Source organism: Pseudogymnoascus destructans, assembly GCF_001641265.1.
Source record: "Pseudogymnoascus destructans isolate 20631-21 unplaced genomic scaffold scaffold_26, whole genome shotgun sequence".
Taxonomy (NCBI): domain Eukaryota; kingdom Fungi; phylum Ascomycota; class Leotiomycetes; order Thelebolales; family Thelebolaceae; genus Pseudogymnoascus; species Pseudogymnoascus destructans.
Genome location: NW_020167545.1, coordinates 503,362 through 525,244, shown reverse-complemented (window position 1 = coordinate 525,244; position 21,883 = coordinate 503,362). Strand labels below are relative to the sequence as shown.

Sequence of the window (21,883 nt, the reverse complement as noted above, 5' to 3'; positions counted from 1 at the left end):
CGCTGGGACAAAGAACCCCTTCACACCTGACTGATGAACGCGTAGATTGGTAAACTGCGCCTTTAGCTCAGGGTCGTCATGGGTCAATAGGTCCATATCTTCAAGGGCATTGGCAACGTGGTGTATAATCCCAGCAAATAGCAGTGTAAGTGCTCGGGTTGTGTTCTCCGTATCTGCGTTGTCCTCTTCGGTTCGAGCATCGAAAGCTGAAATAAGAGTGTCGATATTGGCCTCAAATTCATATGCATCCAGCATCGTCGATTGAAGCCTCCAATATGGAAGTTGCATTGGTCTGTAGCTTGTTCTTCAGAGTGGTTTCGAATACCATTGCTCCCTTCATTACAGGCCATGACCATTTCAGGTGGCGTAAGTGGATGGTGTCGGTATAGCCAAGGTATCCAGCAACTGACGATTCGGCCAGCCTTGACATGTCGTTGAGTGGGTTCCCCGGTGCCCACTTTGTCACCTGATACTGCAAGGCTGCAGCGCGCTTCCTTGAAGTCTATTGCTGTATTAGTCCCGTGTACATGTTCAGAGAGGGGCACCTTACCTCATTCTTTGCAGAGCTGCTTCCGGATGGGTTTGGATCCTTTTGAGCCTTTGGTTCGGATTTCTGAGGAATGCCATGCGTCTTTGCGCGTTTGGAAGGGGTGTGGTCGACATAGTAATTGTTCTAGAGGTATTAGAACCATGCCTCTGTACATGTTCGGGATATTCTAGGGTTCTCACCTTCAATTCACCCGGGTGAATTTCAAAACAGCGCCAGTGAGGTTGTTGGTGTGGAAATGAGGTAAAACAAGTTGGTCGCACAGTGTGTTGGTGTTGGAGTGAGTGAATTTGAGTATTGGCAATGATGCTCTTCGATATTTGGCCAGGTTTGGCCAGTTGGCCTCACACCAGCTTGTAGATAGCTTCGTTTGGTCAGTAAGATGAATGTAAAAGGAAATAAACAAAGTAATAGATAGTTGCACTTACTCGAAGCTATTCCAAGGGCCAAAGAACAGCCAGACAGCACATGTTGTTGTTGTTGTTGTTGTTGTTGTTGGTGGTGGTGGTTGAAGGAAGAAGTTGAGAGTTGATATCCGGAGGTTGATTTGGCCAATAGACCCCACCAAAGTGATGGAACATGTATAGAGGGCGCTTGACAATCCGCTTACTACTGGAAGCGTACGTCCCAAGTACAACGAATATACTGATTTGGATAGAGTTCGCTATTTGGAGAGGGTACCATATATATCTCATCTGCCTTAAGTTGCGGCAGGGTGACAATTTGACGGGCTGAGGTTTGGGTAAATATAGGAAGGTTAAGCATTGTATCTAAGTTACTATTCTGAACCAACTTATTTATAAGAATGAAGACGTGGGGCAACTGATCAGGACTAGGGGCATAAGTAAACAAGCCAATTATCCTGCCAAACGTGCTGTCAATAGTTAGCACTATATCATTCTGCTGTAGTGTTCGCCGTCGGGAACTATCTATAATAGAATATGTCAATTTCTCATACCAGCGGAAACGGGTATTACCAAACAATACCGAGTGGTAGCCATATTTAGTAAGGGTTCCTTCGAACATATTTAAAAAGGGTATGGTAAACTGTCGAGCTTTGATAGGCAGTTCCTGTAGGACGCATGCTTTGCTTGATAACTCACCCTGTACTCGGGCATCAATATGCAAGTTGTTAGAATGTATATTCTGGTGAACCCCTGACTGTGATGTTAATACTCGCCTGTCAGCAACAGTTAGTAGGGTTTCGAATACAGCTGGGCAGCTGTCCCGAATCCTCATAATCTGAGCAGAGATCTCTATACATGTGTGGAGGAAGGCACCACACAGAGTATACCGTAGCGTTGAGAATATACACTCCTGGATAAGTAAGTCACGCTCGGGTCGTCTATGATTTGTCCGAGTAACTGCCTCCTTGAAAAACTTGTGCTTATCCTCTCCCCAGAACACATTTGTATTCCAGACAACCCCGTACTCCTCCATCATTTGGTTAAAATGTAATGCAATATGGTAATTCGGAAGTCTGCCTGCATAACCAGGAATACAAGAACTATCTTGAGTATTGTTGCCTTGGTCGTCCGTACTTGTCTCAGTATCGGAACCACTTTGGACGTAACTATTCGAGTATAGAGGGATAGACAGCGCAGGGCTTCTCCTACTACGAGAAGGTTGTCTAGTTTCTACACTCTCTGACGACTTCGCTGCAGCTTTCATAAGACATAAAAAACTAGCTCTCCCCTCCAATATGACATTGTGGAATTCTAGCCGCTCCTTACTCGTGAGGCTAGTTGAGGACACGAAGGAATTACTCCGTGCAATATGACCAAAGGCACGGACAATGAAATCTACATCAGTTCTGGTATGTATAGGCCGGTGTGTCACTGGACATTCGCGGGCAAGGGCTAGCTGGAACGTATGCCGTATATGGATAGTCTTTAGCCAACCGCGAAGTATTAATGGCACGATAATTGACGCCTTCCCACACTCGCTCATTGACCAGGACCGTATGTGCTTCTCTGGCGATTGGATTCGACTCCAGCCAGGCGGGAACGTATATGTCTGGAACTGTTTAGTAAACTCAACCTGGGCAACTGGAGTTAGCAATGGCCCATATAATATTGGATATAGTCTCCGAACGATACCAAGGAACTCACTGTGTGCTGGATCGGGGGGGCGGCTTATAATAATGTCAAGTGCTGGTATTACAGACTGTAAGGCAGATGGCTGGTCAGCTAACCCATGTCGGCGACCAAATTGTAACCGAGTTGACTTTGAGGTAAGTTTATCCATCTGCATGCGTAGGTCCTGTACTTGGTAGTGGAACCGACCATGGCGTGCAATATCTCTTCTGAGATCAGCCCTTGTATCAAGGCTTGCATCACAGAACCGACAGCAGAGGTTAGCCCTTGGGGAAAGAAAACCAGCTGACTGTTGTTGCCCTTTCATATCACCTAGAATAGTAATGAACGGGGCCCATACTACTGTCTTTACTCCTCTAATAACCATTGGGCTTCCACGCTCAAGGGCCCCTATACATGTTCGGAGGACCGATACTGTAGCATCAAGCTGAGAACCATGGGGCCCAAGGGTTAGAGTATGACTATTCATGCTCCTTTGTCGCTGCTCAATACCAAGCCCAGCTGGCATCATATATACTCCAGTAACTGAGCGGTACATGTTGCGGTATAGTCCAAAATCGTCAATAAACATAATGAGGGGCAGTGACAGTACTCCTGCCATAACTGTAGCCATAAGGTACTCTCGGCCGTATTGCTTAATCTCTAGCCCCCCACGTATTGGTGTACTCTTCTGGATATCAACGATGCCATGGGCCTTGGTAAAGATCTTAGTAACTGCCCAGGGTGTCCGTATAGTACCATCACCCCACTGGATGCTAATATCGGGTCGACGGTGTAATACCTGGTTTGGCTGGACCCAGACTAAACCCTCGTTGTCAATAATGCGCTCACTTGTTGACAGCTTTCTAATTTCCTCCTGTAGTCCACGGGACTGGTATAGTATGTCGTTCCGATGCAATAAAGGCCTGATATGAAGGAGTACTGTATTGATAGTAGTAGACAGTTCCCGTCTATCACGCCCAACAAACACTACCTGCCCTGTATGCTTGGAGGTGGAGCTACAACAGGTCTGACTTTTGCACTTATACTGGACAAAGTCTGAGGGAAATATTGGCTCTCCACCTTTATATAGGGCAAAGTCGCTGCCACAGGTCCGAATTGAAGAGCCCCATGCACGGGAATGGTAAAACTCGGATGGATTGTCTACAATCTCGGCCATTCCTTGGTGTATTGGCTGACCGAGTGTTGATGATAGTATAGTGGCAGCGATAACCCGCGGGTCAAAGAAGTATATATAGCTTTGGGACGTTGCTGCATTGCCTGATGGCTGTTTATCCATCCGGACATCAACAACTGATCTTTGGAGCGGTAGTAAAGGAAGGCGACGACGGCACCACTTTTGGAGTGTTGCAAGGTTTTCTGGGAGCTGTCGAAACTCCTCATTTGGAAGAAGTCGTAAAACTTGGAGTAAAGCCTTATAAGTCTGCCGGGTAACCCGGTGTGTATCGCACCAGAGTCCGAATGCCATTGTAAAGTCAGATACTGGCGCTGAGCGAGGGTTCAGTGCAGATAGATCAATGACCTCATTGCTTGTAAAATGAATCTTGGGAGTGTTTTCACTCTCTACAGAGTTACTATCCGAGCTGTTGTCCCCCATAGCCATGCTATTATAATCGTCACAATAAAGAGCGTCCTTTGAACATGTATAGGAAGAGCCTGGCTCCATAATTGGCATATTAGATCCTGTGTTGGCCGGTTGATCGTTGGAGATAAAGGCAGGACTACTATTGCTGTCACTATCATACATTGTGTAGTAGTCTTCTGGCTGGTTTAATGTTAGCGAGGGAGGTATTATACAGGTTTGGATGCTACTTGTTTCATTATTAGGAATAGGAAGCTGCAGGTGTCATCTCCGTACAGCCTCTGCCTGGCCTATTTGTGTAGTCCGATGTGCAACATGTCTTCGAAGGTTTGCACTATAAGTTGGCCACTTGCGCCTTCGCCGACGATTTGGATTGCCAAAATCCTCAGCTGTATATGTTGTATCTGGGCTTAAGTCCATTATGATTCACTATATGTTGCTTGAAGACCTCCTGTTGAATACGGGGGTTATATTATAGTAAGAGCCGCATACAGAGTTGGATAATACTACTGTGTTAGTCATCTTGGGTCACGTGCTCACATATATTTGCTCCACACACGCGTAATAGAGTGTTTGGAAATATACACGTACAACCACAATACTGTGTTCTCAAACTACTATATATTATGGTATAATTACAGAGTGTATAAGAATATACAATCAGTGTTTGTGCCCCCCTCTGAACATGTACAGAAGATAGGCTAATTCTTGGGTTGTAGGTTCCTTACTATGCCAAAGACATCACGTCGACCAAGACGCATTGCTAAGGGTGCAGTGCAAGCCCACAGCCAAGAGGATTACAACTACGGAAACTCCCAGCTACAGAATGCTCGGAATTCTGGGTCTCAATACCCATATGGATTAGGCCACCTCCTTCCACGCGACTCAAATAGTCCAGGGTTGTCCCAAAGCCAGCATTCTCCAGACTCGGTTGTTCAAGGAGCCCCGTTGACATCAATGAATTCACCTATCTTGCAGTTACTACAACACGATACACCCAATACAACTAGCCCCTCAATGTCTCAAACTGAGCGTGTCCAGGGGGGGTTAATGAATGCGGCCTCCTCTCAACTCCCTACCCAGCCAGATACTACGCTATCCTTTGAGAATGGTCATTTGGACCTGACTCAACAGCTTCGGTCGAACAACAACTGTCGAAACACTGTTGCATCTACGCTTCAACAGAGTAGTAGAAGTAGTAATTCTACTGGATCTACCAACTCATTACTAGCCTGTCGACCTACTGCAAAGCATACTAAGCAATACACCCACAGTTCCCATAATAGCACTATGGGACCGTTTCAACGGTCAGCTAGCCAGACGAAGCTCTTTGACAACAATGCGTGGAAACAAATCAGGAAGAAGTTGGATCCTGAAATACGACGACTTACCCTCCGATATGGGCGAGCAACAGACAAGGAGCTTGAGGCTATAGTAAATGACGTTACACTATCTGTTGACTTCGATGAGAACTTTGCGCTTCGAGACAAGGCTCTCTATAAAGCAAGAGGCAATACAAATACCTGGAAGCACCGGACTATTACCTGCATGATGGTATGACCCTCCAACCCAAAATATAGTAGCTTGTCTGAACATGTACAGGAATGTGTTGGTAAAACCCTTACAAAACCATCCATGTCGTTTCTGCTGAATGAACAAGACCTATCTCGACTCTTTGAAGTGTTCGAGTCTATTTACAGCGTTGTTGATGCAGAGAGTGTCTTTTGCTGGGCAAGTCGATATATACTGTTCTACGAGAAGATTGAGTCAAGTGAACTGCGTCCTAACGGAACAGCGTCAATTGCTCCAGGCCCGTTCTGGATTAAATGTACGTTGTTTATAAGTGGTTACTGTTTTGTGCTAACTATATTAGACTGGTTTGTGTCACTAGCTGTAAAGGTAAAGCTCCACCTTGACTTCGAACAGAACCATGGTGTTCGGAATGGGGTACCCAGACAGGTGCTCCTCAACTGGTTTGATGCCTACCCAAGAAACCAGCATACTAATATCGGCCCAAAACGATTGAAGTTCAAGGATATGTATGGACGACGGAGGAAAATGCCCCTTATAGACGACCAGATTGCACAGCAATCTATTGGAACACTAAAGGATGACATTGACTGGGGTTCGGCAGACGAGGATGGAAGTAGTAACGACAGGCCTGAGCAATTTATGGATGATGAGAATGACGATGACGATGACGATGACCACTACGACGACGATACCAACGGTGCTTATAGCAGTAGACGTAGTTTACAAGACGTATTCGAGGAGGGGTTATAATAATATAGTATTTGCTTCATTAGTATAATATAAACACTGTCTCCTTAATTATACCCTCGTAATAATAGAGTTGACCATATATCACGTGTATTTTGCCAATGTGTCACGTGTTTATTTTTGGGATTATTTAACTCTGACAATTGTCTCTTATACAGGTGTCTATTTATTAACGCTGTTAGTGTAACCCTGGTTTCAATACTATTCCTAGCATAGTGTCTACTACTACCTTATTGTGTAAGCGTGTTCCTTTATATATTATGATTGGCTGTTGGAATAGTGCCAAGTGGGAATAGTGGCACAATAGGCTTGGCAATAGAATATGTAGCTAGGTACAGCTTACGCAGCCAATAGATTGGCTGCGTAGCATGGTGTATATTGGTATTAGACCATTTTTTACGATAAATCCTGTCCAATGGAATCGAAAAATGGGCCAACCCCCCTAAGGTGTGTAATACACGAAGCACCTAAGCCCCACGACGGACTCTGCCGTGCATTGGCGGCGATTGCGTTTTGCTTGCCTAATTAGGCAATTTATACTTCTCATTCCAACTTACAATAATGGGCAAAAGATCTATATACCCTGCACCACCCCTGTAAAGATCTATATACCCAACGCTAACTATCAATAGATTCTGCCGCATTTAGTCAGCATCGCTGGCCCCATGCCTCACTGTAGCCAACCATGTTTCCCGCCTATAGGTCCCACAGCGGAGGCCAAAAAAGGAAAGGTTCTAGAAGGAGGACCCACGGAGGAGAGTTGGGGGGGAGAGGGAGCTTCTGGTGTTGGGCGCTGCTCTACTTGTGGGGAGCAGGGCCACAATATGAGAAGCTGCTGGTGCCCGCATGAGTAGGGCGCTTTCACGAGTATGCTTGGAGCAGCGGTGTCAAATGGAACATCAGGGTCAATGGACGGAGGAAACCGAAGGCGGCAGCAAGGTATATAAATCTTCTATTAAAGCTCAGGGTATATGAATCTACATATGTCTGGGTCCCAGACGCCTTTCCCCTTAAGTTTCTCGGGAATCGTCATTATCTTCTATTCTCCACAATATGTTTCTCAGCTGCCTGTCTCCTCCACGTTATTAATCCAAAAAATCCCTTTCCAAAATGCTCTACGCATCACAAAGCATGCTCCGGTACGCCATCAGCGTCATCAGCTTGTGTGCATTATCAAGCGTTCTCACTCCCGTCCAAGCTGCACCGGCGCCATCCACAGTCCACTCAAGAGAACTCTTCAGCCAGCAAGTTTTAGCCACCAATGGAGTCGGCCCAGCCCCATACTACCGCATCGTAGCTCTCGCAAATCTAGGCAACGGCGTTATTCTCGCCGCCTACGACGGACGACCTGATGGATCCGATTCCCCAGCCCCAAATTCCATCATACAACGCCGCAGCACAGACGGCGGCGACACATGGGGCGCACCAACCTATATTGCACAAGGCCAGCCTGGGTCCACGGGCGTGCAGAAGTACGGCTTCAGCGACCCAAGCTATGTCGTCGACCAAGACACTGGCAAGATATTCAACTTCCACGTCTTCTCCAAGAACGTGGGGTTTGGAAGCAGCGTGATCGGAAACGACGATGCGAATCTAAATGTAATTAGCTCGGAGGTGTCGGTTTCGACTGATGGGGGCGTGAGCTGGTCCACGGACCCCCAGAATCAACCTAGCTTGCCACCGGCGGCTTCGAGTCTTATTACCAAGGTAGTCAAGCCTCTGGGCCATACGGTCAATGGTGTAGCCAATGTTGGTGGAGTGATCGACAAGTTCGCAGCATCAGGGGAAGGTATTCAGCTCCGGTACGGTGCCCACGCCGGACGCCTCATCCAGCAATTTGTCGGTCGGGTCATCCAGCCTAGTGGTAACATCATATACCAAGCCTACAGTGTCTACAGTGATGACGGCGGCAGCACATGGCACATGGGATCGCCTGTGGGGGTTGGTATGGATGAGAACAAAGTCGTTGAGCTGTCCAACGGCAACGTCATGCTGAATTCCCGTCCAAGCGATGGCAGTGGTTACCGCAAGGTCGCTATTTCGACTGATGGCGGCATCACATACTCTACCCCGAAGAGTGAAACACAGTTGCCAGACCCGGCGAACAACGGTGCTATCATTAGAATGTACCCTGATGCCGCGGAGGGCTCGGCAAATGCAAAGATCCTGCTATTTACCAATGCGAATAGCCAGACTAGCAGGGTTCAAGGGAAAGCCCGGTATTCGTGCAATGATGGGACGACGTGGTCCGCTGGCCGTGTGTTCCAGGCTGGTGCGATGAGCTACTCGACTATCACTGCGCTTGGTGGTGATACGTTTGGGATCTTTTATGAGGGCCAGGGCAATACGCTCATATTTGCCAAGGTTGATAAGGCGTGGTTGGGGGTTTCGTGCTGAGGAGGAGTTGGTATTCTTAGCCAGGCCGAATAAAGGCGGCAAAGAGCGTGACTGTGGGGTGACAGATGTTGACGAGGTCACGATTCACTTTATCTTTATGTTCCACACTTCACAATGGATGTTTTTCAGTAGCTGCCAGGTTTGAGAATGTGAATGGCTGAACCTGTAGATGCATTCTAGGAGGTACTGCAGGCAGTCTATCTTACACATAAGCTTATTCCGAGGCATTCCGAGACCCAAGATACTAGTTCTCATTGCCCCTCACCTCGGGACCCATGCTTTCCATTTATTCAGTGAGTGTCTCTCTCTGACTCGACCTTCTCCTCCTGTTAGATGAAGTTAGTAAAAATTGCATTTATCGATCTAAGAAGACGTGCCTGTTCCTTAGTCTCGTCATTTTGCTCAACATCGTCGTCATCCACCTCCTCTTCGTCGTCGTCGTCCTCCTCCTCATCACCACTATCCGTAGTGTCGTCGCTGTCCGTAGTGCCGTAGCCATCCGTAGTGCCGTAGCCATCCGTAGTGCCGTCGCTAGCCAACACATTATAATCTCTATCTGAGATACAGATGCCATCGTCATAATGTTTCATCATCCTGCGAATAAGCATCTTCTTGAACTATGCATTGTCAGGACCGGACATAGCTAGCAATGTCGGTATAGCGACGAGATACATAATTCGGCATACACTTGTCGAACAGAGAAGGAAGCGCTGATTCATATCTTCATCGGTATAGTCTTTGACTCCGGGATGATCACCTATTTGGTTAGTACAGAAATATGAAGTGTTTGGGACGGGTAAGCTTACGCTTGAACCTGTGCTTCACGTTCCCACATTCGCCGAAATGTTCCAAGGTCCAAGCACGCACCGACGTGTCGATCAGCGCGGCCTAAAGTGTGTCAGTATGACCTAAAGTGTGTCAGTATGACCTAAAGTGTGTCAGTATGACCTAAAGTGTGTCAGTATGAGCGTCGTATTAAGAATATGATAAATAAACTTCTTACCTTTTCCTCCTCCTCCTTTAAGTTGGTAGACATGATCGTGTTGTGTGGAAGTGTTCTTTGGTTGTGTGGATGAGTTGCAAGGTGAGAAAGTTGCAACTTTACCAAGCTAAAGAACAATAAACACGCAAGTGAATTCCTTATCATTATTGCTTCGATAAGGATCCATACTCTAACAAAGAGTACCCCCGACAAAGCGTGCTCATATAATATAAAATACAGTTGAGAACTGTTTCCCTCTTATCTCCACCTCCGTACGGAGAGGAAACCCACAAGCCGTACCGTGCCGAGCCGACCGAGCCGCTTTGCATTCGGCCAGAGCGGATATACGTTCGTCCGAAGTTATTCAAAGGCACGCGGGGAGGAGGAGCGCCGGGTATCACCGCTCGCGCCACAAACAGGCGAGGCACGTTCTCACATCACCAGCGGTAGATTCACAGGCAGACTCACAGCAATAGCATTTCAGATCACAAAATACGATAGTTGACATGCTTTGCTTTGATTTGCTTTGCAGTGTCCAATACATTACAAGACACACATATATCATCTCCCCCATCCACGAATAAACGGGGATCAACCCTTCCACTCAGCCTGAGCATCCACCACCTCAACGCAGCCACGTCAGACCCACACCCACACACACCGGACTCATAATATCATATCCCACCCACCCCCTCCAAACATCCCAAAAGCTCCAAACCGCTCAAAAAAAACGCTCACAAGGTATCTAAAAAAGTTCCCCCAAACCCAGTTGCTCCTCAAGCCAACCCCTCCCCCCCCCGCTTCCCACCGGCCCCTAAAAATTGCCATTAAACGACCTCACAAAGACGTCATAACCCCCCCACCACCCTGAAGCCATCCAGTGTCTCCCCCATCACACAGCCTGCGTAATCTTCTTCCACCAACTCCCCCCACTCACCTCCCTCGGCCTCTCCCTCTCCCTCTCCCTCTCCCTCCCCCCCTTAATATCGGGGAGATACCTCCTCTCATCCCCCGCACTACTCGGCCGACTCCGTCCCTTCTCCCTCTCCGCGCGCTCCGCGCGCCTATTCTCGCGACGACGGCGCTTCGCCTCCGCCTCCTCGGGGGTGAGGTCATCATACCGGCTCGAGCGGCGGGTCTTCTTGCGCTCCACCTCGTCGGAGATGGGATCATCGACCTTCTCGTCGTGGTCGGGCTCTTCGTCCTCGGGCGGCGGCGGCGCGTCACTGTGCTCCTTCACCCAGCTGTCGGTGCGGGAGTGCGGCCAGCCGGGCTTCTTCTCCTTGCGTCGCGAGCTCTTGTGCGGCCGACGCTCGTCGTCGGTGGCGTGGCGGGACTTTTCACCACTGCGAGGCTCGAAGTAGGCATCTGGTGGCTCGGTGGCGCGACGACTCAGCTTCGGCGCCGTCCCGCTCTCTTTCGCAGCGCGTCGTTCAGCGTGCCGGCGTCGGCGCTCCTCATCGTCGGTGGGAGCCCCATCCATAGTCGACCTGCGGCGCTCCGATCGCTTCGCGCGAGGCACATCAGTATCATTATTATACCGCTCCAACGTAGCACGCTCTTCCCTACGAAGACGGTGTCGCTCAGCGCGCTCACCATCCTTCTCCTCTGCAGCCCTCTTCTCACGTCTCGCAGCGCGTCTCGCCTCGCGCTCTTCCTGCCTGCGCGCCTCTTCCGCCTCATCAGCCTTGCGGCGGCGCTCGCGGCGCTCTTCGTCTTTAGCCCGCCGAGCTTCGTCAGCCGCGCGCTCTTGGGCTTCGCGCTCAGCGCGCCTTGCTCGTCGCGCAGCCCTCCGCGCTTCGTGGTCTTCTTCCGACGCGCCGCCGCTCATAACGGGGTTATCGGCGCTGATGACGTCGGCGTCGTCGGTCGACCTCGTCTTATGGCTATCGCGTCGTCGCGACTCGCCGCCCTCATCTGGCCGGACCGAGCTCCTCCGTCTGCTTTCCGGTTTGGCGCTCGTCGACTTCCCCAGGAACCCGCCAAACATGCCGCCGAAGCCGGATTTCCTCGCCGAGGATTCGGAGCGCTTCAGTCCTCTGCTGCGGCCCTCGCGGTCGTCGGCGGGTCCGTTCGCATCCACCATGACTATATCGTCATCAACAGCCTGCTTATTGGATCGGTCAGTCATGGATCTTCTCTTGTGCCTCGGCCTATGAGGTAGGTCATCGCTTCCGGGAGCCATCGGAACGAAGGGCGGCGGTGGAGGAACGGCTTCCTCATCGGGTTGTCTAGGTACCTTTGATTTTCTTTTGCGACCGCCGGATTCGTCGCTGGCTTTATCGACCATCACGATGTCGTCGTCATCTACTTCTTTATCATAGTTAGCACTGGGACGAAATGATTCATCAAGCTCAGACATACCTCGTGACTTGATCTTACGATCCGACTTGCTCCTAGGGTTGCCAGGTGTAACTCCAAGCATCCTCGCCGCCTTAGACGACATCTCCGGAGGAGGCGACATCATCCCAGTATCCAGCGACTGGCGACGCGAACTCGTGCGCGCGCCGCTGCTCGACCTCTTATCGCGCGTAGACATGGACCTCGAGATGGGTGGTGTAGATGCGAACATGCTCGACAGACCCTTCGACTTCGGTTTCGGCGTCTTCAATGACTTCTCCTTGTCGGAGGACTTCTCCGTCCCAGAGCCTCTATCCTCCTTTTGAGTCTTCCTTGACTTAGACGCCTTCGCTCCCGATGATCGCTTCTTCTTCTCGGCCGGCGGTGAATTCTCGAGCTTCACCTCCTTCGATTTGCTCGACTTCTTCTCGTCCTTCTTAGTCGCTGCACCCCACGTACCCCACGACGCGCCGCCGTCGCGCACAACCTTTGCGCGCTCCTTCTTAGCGGGCTTCGCTTCCTTCGGCTCTGGCGGTGGTGTAAACTCCTGCGCAGGCGGCGATGGTGGTGGTGGTGGTGGTGGTGGTGGTGGAGGCGGGACGACCTCTACAGGTGCTTTGCTAGACTTCTTTGATTTCTTCTCTTTCTTCGCAGGCGCCATATCAATAATCTCCACTATTTCATCGTCAATGATATCTACAGGGAAGCTACCGGGCACAGCTTTCTTCGGGGAATCCTCGACTTCGACAACCTCGTCCTTCTTGCGCGATGACTTGGACTTCTTCGTATCATCCTTCGCTGGCGGCGACGCAGGCTCCTCCGGTGGTGGCGGCGGGGGCGCAACCTCGGCCGTCTCGAACGCGCGTAACCTATCAGCAATCTTTCCGCCTACTGGTTTCTTGCTCAGCGCCGATGCTTTCATTGATGAGGACGATGCGAGCTTCGCCGTCGCGGTGGTGTCTCTTAAGGTGGCACCTTCCAGCATCCCTGCTTTGTCAGCACCCGTAATTGCCTCCTTAGCCGACGACTCCTTTTTGGCAGCCTCAGTACCCTTGCTAGTCTTCTTGCTCGCACCCCAGAAGCTAAAGGCCCCTGCCGTCGTCTTGGCTGCTAGCTCCTTCTCCAGCGATTCGGCCGCCTCGTCGTCAACTACGTCTACAACTTCTGGCTCCGGCGCTGGTTCCGGCTCTGGTTCCGGCTCTGGTTCCGGCTCTGGTTCCGGTTCCTGTTCTACGGCTTTCTTCGTCTTCGACTTCCCACCCTTCTTGGCGGCGAGCTTGGCTTCCTCTTTAGCCTTTTTCGCATCCTCTTTGGCCTTTTTCGCATCCTCTTTGGCCTTTTTCGCATCCTCTTTCGCCTTCTTCGCATCGAGCGCGTCCTGGATCTCCTTGTCCTTGGCCGCCTGCTCCTCAGCTTCCTTTGCGGCCTGCGCAGCGGCCTGCGCAGCTGCCTCCTCCTCTTCAATCCGCTTAGCCTCAGCCTCTGCCTCTGCAGCAGCATCCGCAGCGGCCTTTGCTTCCTTCTCCGCCTTCTTCTTAGCAAGAGCAGCCTCCTTATCGGCCTTCTCCTGCTGCTTCTTGGTAAGTTTCGGTTTCTTGGCAGCGGCGGCGGCGGCAGCAGCCTCCTCCTCCTCCTTGGCTTTCGCTTCAGCTTCAGCAGCAGCAGCAGCAGCCTCCTCCTCCTCCTTGGCTTTCGCTTCAGCTTCAGCAGCAGCAGCAGCCTCCTCCTCCTCCTTGGCTTTCGCTTCAGCTTCAGCTTCAGCTTCAGCAGCAGCAGCATCAGCCTCCGCCTTCTCCGCCTTCTCCGCCTTCTCCGCCTCCTCAGCAGCTACCCGCTCAGCCTCGGCAGCAGCATCGTGCTCATCTTGCTCTGCCTTCTCCTTAGCCTTCGCAGCCTCCTTATCAGCCTTGCGCTGCTCAGACTTGGAGAGTTTCTTAGCCGGCTTAGCAGGCTCCTCAGGCTCAGGCTCGGTAAGATCCATCGAAGGCGGCGTCGGCGCAGGCGGCGGCGCATCAAGACCGCCCTTCTTCTTCTTATCCTTCTTACTCGTAGCAGCCCCCCACGTACCCCCCCACGTATCGGCTTCGGGCTCCTTATCCTTAGTCCCGAAGTCAAGATCGATAAGGTCAGCTTCAGAGACGACCTCCTCGATGACCTCAACAGGAGCCTTGCTGCCCTTCTTCTTCTTGTCCTTCTTGCCAGCACCAACACTACCCCAGATGTAATCTGTCTTTGGCTCTTCGACGACATCAGGTTTGATCGGCTCCTCCTCGACAACAGGTGCAGCAGCTGCGCCCTTCTTCCCCTTCTTCTTCTTACTCGAAGCAGCGCCCCAGCCGCTAAAATCGTCAGCGGTAGCTATGTCACCGACTTCGGGTGCAGCGGGTGGTGGAGGCGGCGCGGGCTCCTCGACCTTGACTTCAACAAGGGCCTTAGAGGTCTTGCTACCCTTCTTGTCCTTCTTGCCGAAGCTCATCCAGTCGTCGCCAGCAGGTTCGAAAGCCTTGGAGATCGTATCAGCCTCGACTATAGGCTCAGGTTCCGGCTCCTTAGCCTTATCCTTCTTGCCCTTCTTAGTCGTAGTCGTGCCCCATCCCCCTCCCCAGCCAGAAGTCCCAGAAGTCTCTTCCTCTATCTCCTTCTCAGGCTCGAGTGTAGGTTCCTTAACGACCTCCTTAGTCTCCTCAACAACCTTGCTGCCCTTCTTACCCTTTTTCTTAGTCGTAGCAGATGCCCATGACGCGAAAGCGTCTTCTTCGACGACCTTCTCTAGCTCGGGTTCGGGTACAGGTTCAGGCTCAGGGATGACTTCCTCGATAACACCACCCTTCTTCTTCTTCCTATCCTTCTTACTCGTAGCCGCGCCCCAGCCGCCGCCCCAGGAGTCTTCCTCAACCTTCTCCTTTTCCTTTTCCTTTTCCTTTTCCTTTTCCTTTTCCTTTTCCTTTTCCTTTTCCTTTTCCTTTTCCTTTTCCTTTTCCTTTTCCTTTTCCTTTTCCTTTTCCTTTTCCGGTTCAGGTTCAGGAACAGGTTCCGGTTCCGGTTCCGGTATGACCTCCTCAACAACCGCACCCTTCTTCTTCTTCTTATCCTTCTTGCTCGTAGCAGCGGCCCAGCCACCAGCCCAAAAGTCTTCCCCAACCTTCTCCAGCACCGGCTCAGGCTCCGGTACCGGTTCAGGCGTCGGCTCCTTCTCCTCCACCGCGTTCTTGCCATTCTTCTTATCCTTCTTCCCCACAGCACCCCACACGCCCCACGACGACTCCTCCGCTTTCTCGGGCTCCGATTCGGGTTCAGGCTCCTTGGGGACCTCCTCGATGGCATTCTTACCCTTCTTCTTCTTATCCTTCTTAGAGGCTCCAAACGACCACGCATTGTCTGCGGGCGGCTCCTCCTTAGGTTCCTCCTTAGGCGGCTCCTCCACGACCGGCTCGGAGATGACCTCAGCAATAGCGCCCTTCCTCCCCTTCTTCTTCTTCGTCGTAGTCGTGCCCCAGCTGCTCGCGCCCCAGTCGTCCTCTGCAGGAGGCGGCACCGCCTCCGGTTCCGGGACGACGACGGGCTCTTCGGCGGTGCGATCATCGAAGGAGAACACAGCGCCCTTCTTCTTCTTCTTATCCTTCTTCGACACGAGGCCGCTGACCCCGTCGTCCTCCTCCTTATTCTTCTCCTCCTTCGACGGCTCCGGCTCCGGCTCCTTGGTCTCCTCGTCGTCCAACCCGAAGCTGAAACCTCCCTTCTTCTTCTTCGTAATCGGCTTGCCGCGATTCACACTCCACGGATTATCCCCGCCCTCCTCCTCCTTCTTCCCCTCCGTAGCCGCCGCCCCATCCGTAGCTGAGAAATCCCAACTGCTCCCCGTCGTAGCCGCCCCCTTCGTGCCTGTATTCCAGCTACTCCCCCACGAGCCAAAACCCAACCCAGTCGTCGCCGCGGGTTTATCGAAGCTGAGATTTAGCGTGCCCCCATCATCCAGTTTTATCTCTTGGAAAGCGTCGAACACGGGGGCCTTCGCTGGTTCGGGTTCGGGTTCCGGGTCTGCAGCCTTGCTCTTCTTGCCCTTCTTCTTAGACTTCCCAGGTTCAAATCCTCTCCAGTTGTCTTCTTCCGGAGCGTCTTCCTTCTTATCGCCATCATCATTACCTTTCTTATCACCAGATCCAGCGTCGCCAGCATCTCCACCGCCCGCACCGCCGTCACCGCCGGCACTTCCCTCTCCCTCCTCTTTCTTCTTCTCATCATCGTCATCTTCCCACTTCGACTGCGCAGCCGCCTTCGCAGCCTGCTTCGTCTTCTTCTTAGCAGTCGTCTTGAAGCCGTCCTGGGAAGTCCAGTCAACAGCCGCGGCAGCCATAGCGGGGTCGGCGAAGATCCGCTCAGTCGGCGGTTTGCGGAGTGGGAGCGGGGTATCGAAGTGTGCGGCCGCGTCGCGGTTGTGCTCCGTAGCGAGAGCGTCGGAGGAGTCGGAGGGGTCGGTGAGGGGTGCGTCGAGGTCGCAGCTACTATCATCGTCGTCGTCCGGGTCGTTGGGGGAAGCGATATGGCGCTTCGGAAGCGATGTGACGAAAAGCCGCAATGGCCTCAAGGTTACTGCTTTAGGCTGTTGGATACCCAGCGCAAGAGCCACCGTATTCTCCTGTATGCATCGTTAGATCAGCCCGTTCTCGGTCCACACCGCCCTCCCTGTCTTGCCCATGCTGCTGCTGCAGCCCATCCCGCTACTGCACGAACAGCCGTGACAACACATGAAAAATTGGCAACAACAACAGGGAAATAATTGAAGTTTTTTTTTTTTTAGAAAGAGGGTTCAGGCAGCGCATACCCATCGTGGTGCACCAAGCATAGGCGGGCCGTGGTAGTAGGCATCGTGAGAGCGGCGCGACGCGACCCATGCCAGCGCAATGTGCTGGAGCCGGATACGTGTGTCGTCCTCATCCCACCCAATCGTCCAAGGCTCCCTTGTACATCCAAGGTCGCTCCTTGGATGACTTCCGAAGGACTGAGAAACCTCGGCCGCAGCCATTATGTGTATTCGAGGTCGTGGGATCGCAGAGAGGTGTCAGACTCATCGAAGCTATGTGGCGGAAGGTGCGCGAGCGAGGAGTGATCGTGGGACGCCTGCGACGCTTTTTTTTAATGGCGGGTGGAGAGAGAGTCGTGGGGGGCCGGAGGAGTATACTCGATCCGACTATACAGATGGTACCGTTCGATTTTTGGGATGAGATGACAAGAGGTAAAGAAGGACGAGGGACGAGGGACGGATGTAGTCGGGATAAAGAAGCAGCCGCCGCGCGACAGCAGGACACCACAAGGGAGGAATTCTGGCAGGTTTGTACTCGGTACTTTTTCGTTCGGGAATGTTGTACTCGTACTATATCAGTGTACTATGTCAGTTGTACTACTTACTGTAAAAATGTCTCCTTCTGGGACCTTCACTCACAACGATAAAATCATCCGAATGCCAGGCGGTTATTGGGTGGAGAGGCAAAAAGAAAAGGCTGGGGAGTATGCAAGGTATCGCCCAGTTTGTATACCGGATGGACCAACCAATACAAGCTTGGTAGACCAAAAAAGCCGTCGAGTAGCGGACAGCCAAGGACAACCCAAGACAACCCAAGGCAACCCAAGTGGAGGGAGGCGGAGGAAATAGTGGAGGAGGTGGAGGGAATAGTGGAGGAGGTGGAGGGAATAGTGGAGGAGGTGGAGGGAATAGTGGAGGAGGTGGAGGGAATAGTGGAGGAGGTTCCAGCGGGTTCCCTGTCAGTTCCTGCGGGATTTGACACTGGCGGGCGCTGGCGGGCGCTGGCGGGTGCTGGGTGTTTCTGATTTCCGAAATCTTTCATGTATCAGTCGCTGTGAGGAGGTGGTTGTATGTATGCCCTTATCCCACGCGCCTCACAGCTCACGCCCCAGCGCGCACTGTGACTCGCTGGCCTCCGCGGCAAAGTGTGGCTGTGGTTGTGGCTGTGGTTGTGGCTGGAGTGGGAGGGATGTGTGTGTCGAGTGTGGTGCCATGAGGTGCATGATGGTTGTGTAGCGTAGGAGGGATGGAAGGGGGAGAAGTGGTATAAGGGGGAGGATGAAGGGGAGGAAGGGCTGAAGGGGGAGGATGAAGATGTATGTATGAGGGTGCTAAGGCTGGGATGGAATTGGGAATTGGGAATTGGGAATTGGGAATTGGGAATTGGGAATTGGGAATTGGGAACCCTTCAAATCTCATCGGCCCTGTCCATCCACATCCAAAAAAGTTTCATAACCGACTACCTACTCTAATAAAAGGCTGCAAAAAGGCTGCAGCTAGTCTAATCCGATCAAAGGGTATCGTGACAACCAAAACAAAAAAGGTATCGCGACTAGAAAATAAAAACGTAGAAGCCGTCCAGAAGAATAAATACCAAGAATCAGCCAGACAAGACAAGACCCCACCGATAGGCCGTTACATAATGCCCCATATGTCGAAAAATAAAGACGCCGTATTTCATCCATGGTAATATCTCACCCCCTTCTATCAGTTCCCCCCCAAGCCAAGCCATGAAAAAGAATGTAAACCAAACCACCCCGTCCGTGCTGATCACGTGCTAACCCCCCCCCTCTCTCACCTCCCGCCATAATCACTCGCATAATCAACACGATACCCATCCGGCATCTGGCCCTGCGTGAACCCCGTCCCAGGACCACTCACATACCCCGTCTCGTCCCCTTCGTCGTAGTACTCGCTCCCACTAGCATCGAAGCTGCTCCTCCCACTCACATCATCCTCCATAGCGTCACCCTGAGGTAAGTCTGCCCAGCTCAGTCCTGCCAGCGCGGGGTACTGCGCCAGCAGCGCGGCGGGGAGTGTGTAGTTCCCGCTGGCATCCATGGGGAAGCCGTTTGCATCCATAGTCTGTGGCGGCGGCTGCTGGATATTCTGCGCCATATGCTGCTCATGCCACAGCCGCTGCCGCTCGGTGTGCTCTTCATCCAGCAGCGGCTTGATGCAAATTCTGCCCGCCTCGGAGCGGAAATGGCGACCGAGGGCATCGGCGCGAGCGAAGCGCCTACCACAACCCCATTGTCCGCCTTGCTTCAGCTCGCCCTTGCAGACGAACTTCTTCTCGCCTGAGTGCAGGCCTTCGTGCCGTTTCCGGTCGTGTTGCCGCGCGAAGGCCTTGCTGCATACGGTACAGACGAAGGGCCTCTCATCCGTGTGTGTTCTGAGATGGGAGCGCAGGTTGTAGGCACGGGTGAATCGCTTGGGGCAGAGTGTACACTGGAAAGTGGCAGGGTGTTTCTGAACGCGCTTCGGGTTGCCGTTTTCCGCACTGCCAGACACTGCTTGATACTCGGGGTCTGCGAGGCCGAGGATATAATCGCGCTGGTTTGGAATCGCGGATGTTGACTGCCGGCGTCGGTGGCCCGGGGTGGACGCACCGGCCCTATCCAGAGGAGACAAGGATCGACCTGGTGGAGATGATCCACGATCTGAACCGGGGCCGAGGTTGCTCGGAGTTCCTGGGCGGGAAAACTGCGAGGGTCCATTACCAGTAATATCGGAGCTAGCTCTGGGTCGTCGTCCTGTTCATGTTAGTATCAAAGTTCATACCCTAGGCTGATAGAAAGCGTCTTACCTCGTTGTGGTGGAGTCAGGGCATCTTGATCTAACGGTGCTTTCACCGGGAAGCTGTTTTGCCTCGAGGCCGGCGCAAACTCGATATTAATATCAGGCGGCGGCATCTGTTGTCCCTGACCCTGCTGTTCCTGGCCCATCTCGGCAAAATTATCCTGCTTGAAATGCTGCTGGCCATACATGTCCAGGGTAGGCTGTTGGATGTATCCGTTATTCGGCATATTCATACTCAGCATAAACGGGCTCTGCTGGTTCATTTGGCCTATCTGCTGCGGATCGAGTCGTGGTGATGGCTGGGGTGAATGAGCCGGGCTCCTGATATTCAAAGGGCTGTTCCCATGATGATGATCTGATAGCGAGAACTTCCCCATCGCTCCCAGGTCCTGGTAGATACCTTGATCCTGCGGGTGCACCAGCGGAGAATGGCGCTGGTCCGATGTGTCAAAGCTATCATGCAGTCCCAAATTCGGCGATGGCGCTAGGGAAGATGCAGAGACATCAGAGTATTCCGAGGGGGTCTTCCGATGAGTCTTGAATTGCTGTGGGATCATGCCCCAGTCTGTCGGGAGCTGGGCATTCGGGAACTGGGCGCTCTCTGGCTGCAACGAGGCGGTTCTCGAGTGCCCAGGTGACAGTGGGAATTGGTGCTGCTGAGCAGACGACGTCTGCGGAAGCTCTGCTGTGAGCATTTGGGGTGGTGTTGGTGTGTGTTGTGGGGGTGACGATATATCACCAATTAGATCCGCCGGGTTGACAGATTGTGGAGGCGAGTCGTTAATGTATAAAGAGGGATCGTAGATATCGTTCTGGGTCGGAGGATTCGGATATAGTGAGAAGTCTCCGCCGTTATAGTTGTTTACTCCGAGGAAGCTATCGTCGTAGTTGAATTGCTGGTTCTGGAACTGCTGGTTGCCGTCGAACTGTTGCTGGAACTCTGGCTGGGCGATCTGGTTTTGGCTCAACGCGTAAAGAGCTTCTACAATATTTCCCTGCGAGAACTGCTGGTTCTGTTCGACGTTCGTCTCAAATACTGGAAAAGTCTGGCCTTGCAAAAATTGTCCACTGGAATATTGTTCTTGAAGATTGCCGTTGTTGATAGCGAGCCCGAGGTTGGCGGGGTTGATATCGTCTTGATAGCTACTTGGCTGCGGCGACTGCTCCTGCTTTAAATGGTTTGGGTTCTCCCCAGTCGGGGAATTCCCTTGGTGATCCATGATGCTAAATGTATTTATGCTGCTGTCACTGTATCTGACGTCGCAGCGGCGTGTATCGTTCAAGCGGGCGGCACCTCAGCCTCGAGGCTGTACAGGGACGCTGAGGCGAACAGCAAAAAAGCGCACCCAGAACAACTCCCGGCGCTAATTGCGTTTATAGTATGTATGCAGTGTATAAGTTTGCCTCTTAATGTTTGTTGTTCCTCTCTGCCGTCGTACTGTCGTGTGTCGAGATGGTGGAAATGGTCGCATAGGCCGGGGGGGGGGGTAAATGCCCACAAAGTCAGATAACCCCGTAATTTCGCAGCACGGGAGACTCGAGCGTCGGGGCAGGCTTGTCGTGTAAGAATATATTATTGCCGGCCTCCTCACTGTTGCGCCCAAGGCGATACTATCTAGCACGATAGAGCCGAGATTACTGAGGTGGGAGTTGTGGGGGTCGCAAAGGTTCGATAACGGACAGCTGAAGTCGCAATCTCACACGGGCGGCGACGTGAAACCTAGATTTAACTAGCCACAGGGTCAGTTTGCCGGCTAAATCGATATAGAGTCGACGCTGTCCAGAGCCCTTTGAGGAGGATTTGGGATCTTGTATCGTGACGGTCGTGGCGGTCGTGGCGGTCGTTGGTGGTGGAAGGGCGCGCTTACCCCGATCCTGTATGGGGGAGCTGAAGCAACAACGCCGCCTTGGCGCGGCAGATAGTGCCGCTATTAATAGCACAGGGGCCTAGTAACAATATAGGCCCCGATATTAATTGGATATCCGATGGGTTGAGGTGGTAAGGTAGTGGTATTGCATATGGAAATAACAGGAAATGCTTCAAGCACGAACTGTT

At 52.1% G+C, this 21,883-nt stretch overlaps 5 protein-coding genes across 5 annotated transcripts; 2 read left to right on the top strand and 3 right to left on the bottom strand.

Moving 5' to 3' along the window:
* Positions 1 to 7,615: 7,615 nt before the first annotated feature.
* On the top strand, positions 7,616 to 8,902 carry VC83_08508 (uncharacterized protein; the record flags this gene model as incomplete). The annotated part of the gene is made up of 1 exon (XM_024472057.1): positions 7,616 to 8,902. The coding sequence occupies one exon, from the start codon at positions 7,616 to 7,618 to the stop codon at positions 8,900 to 8,902; it is 1,287 nt and encodes a 428-aa protein (XP_024320409.1).
* A 290-nt stretch (positions 8,903 to 9,192) lies between these two features.
* On the bottom strand, positions 9,193 to 9,938 carry VC83_08507 (uncharacterized protein; the record flags this gene model as incomplete). The annotated part of the gene is made up of 5 exons (XM_024472056.1): positions 9,193 to 9,228; positions 9,280 to 9,519; positions 9,589 to 9,659; positions 9,709 to 9,790; positions 9,906 to 9,938. 5 exons carry the CDS (start codon positions 9,936 to 9,938, stop codon positions 9,193 to 9,195), a joined length of 462 nt encoding a protein of 153 aa, XP_024320460.1.
* Positions 9,939 to 10,776: 838 nt separating this feature from the next.
* On the bottom strand, positions 10,777 to 17,867 carry VC83_08506 (uncharacterized protein; the record flags this gene model as incomplete). Its single annotated transcript, XM_024472055.1, has 3 exons — positions 17,047 to 17,867; positions 12,249 to 16,860; positions 10,777 to 12,197 (listed from the first exon to the last, which is right to left on the bottom strand). The coding sequence occupies exons 1-3, from the start codon at positions 17,245 to 17,247 to the stop codon at positions 10,777 to 10,779; spliced, it is 6,234 nt and encodes a 2,077-aa protein (XP_024320410.1). The 5' UTR covers positions 17,248 to 17,867.
* Positions 17,638 to 18,272, top strand: VC83_08505 (uncharacterized protein; the record flags this gene model as incomplete). The annotated part of the gene is made up of 2 exons (XM_024472054.1): positions 17,638 to 17,729; positions 17,789 to 18,272. The coding sequence occupies 2 exons, from the start codon at positions 17,638 to 17,640 to the stop codon at positions 18,048 to 18,050; spliced, it is 354 nt and encodes a 117-aa protein (XP_024320459.1). The 3' UTR covers positions 18,051 to 18,272.
* A 547-nt stretch (positions 18,273 to 18,819) lies between these two features.
* On the bottom strand, positions 18,820 to 21,879 carry CRZ1 (DNA-binding transcription factor; the record flags this gene model as incomplete). Its single annotated transcript, XM_024472053.1, has 2 exons — positions 19,835 to 21,879; positions 18,820 to 19,781 (listed from the first exon to the last, which is right to left on the bottom strand). Exons 1-2 carry the CDS (start codon positions 21,045 to 21,047, stop codon positions 18,820 to 18,822), a joined length of 2,175 nt encoding a protein of 724 aa, XP_024320458.1. The 5' UTR covers positions 21,048 to 21,879.
* Positions 21,880 to 21,883: the final 4 nt, after the last annotated feature.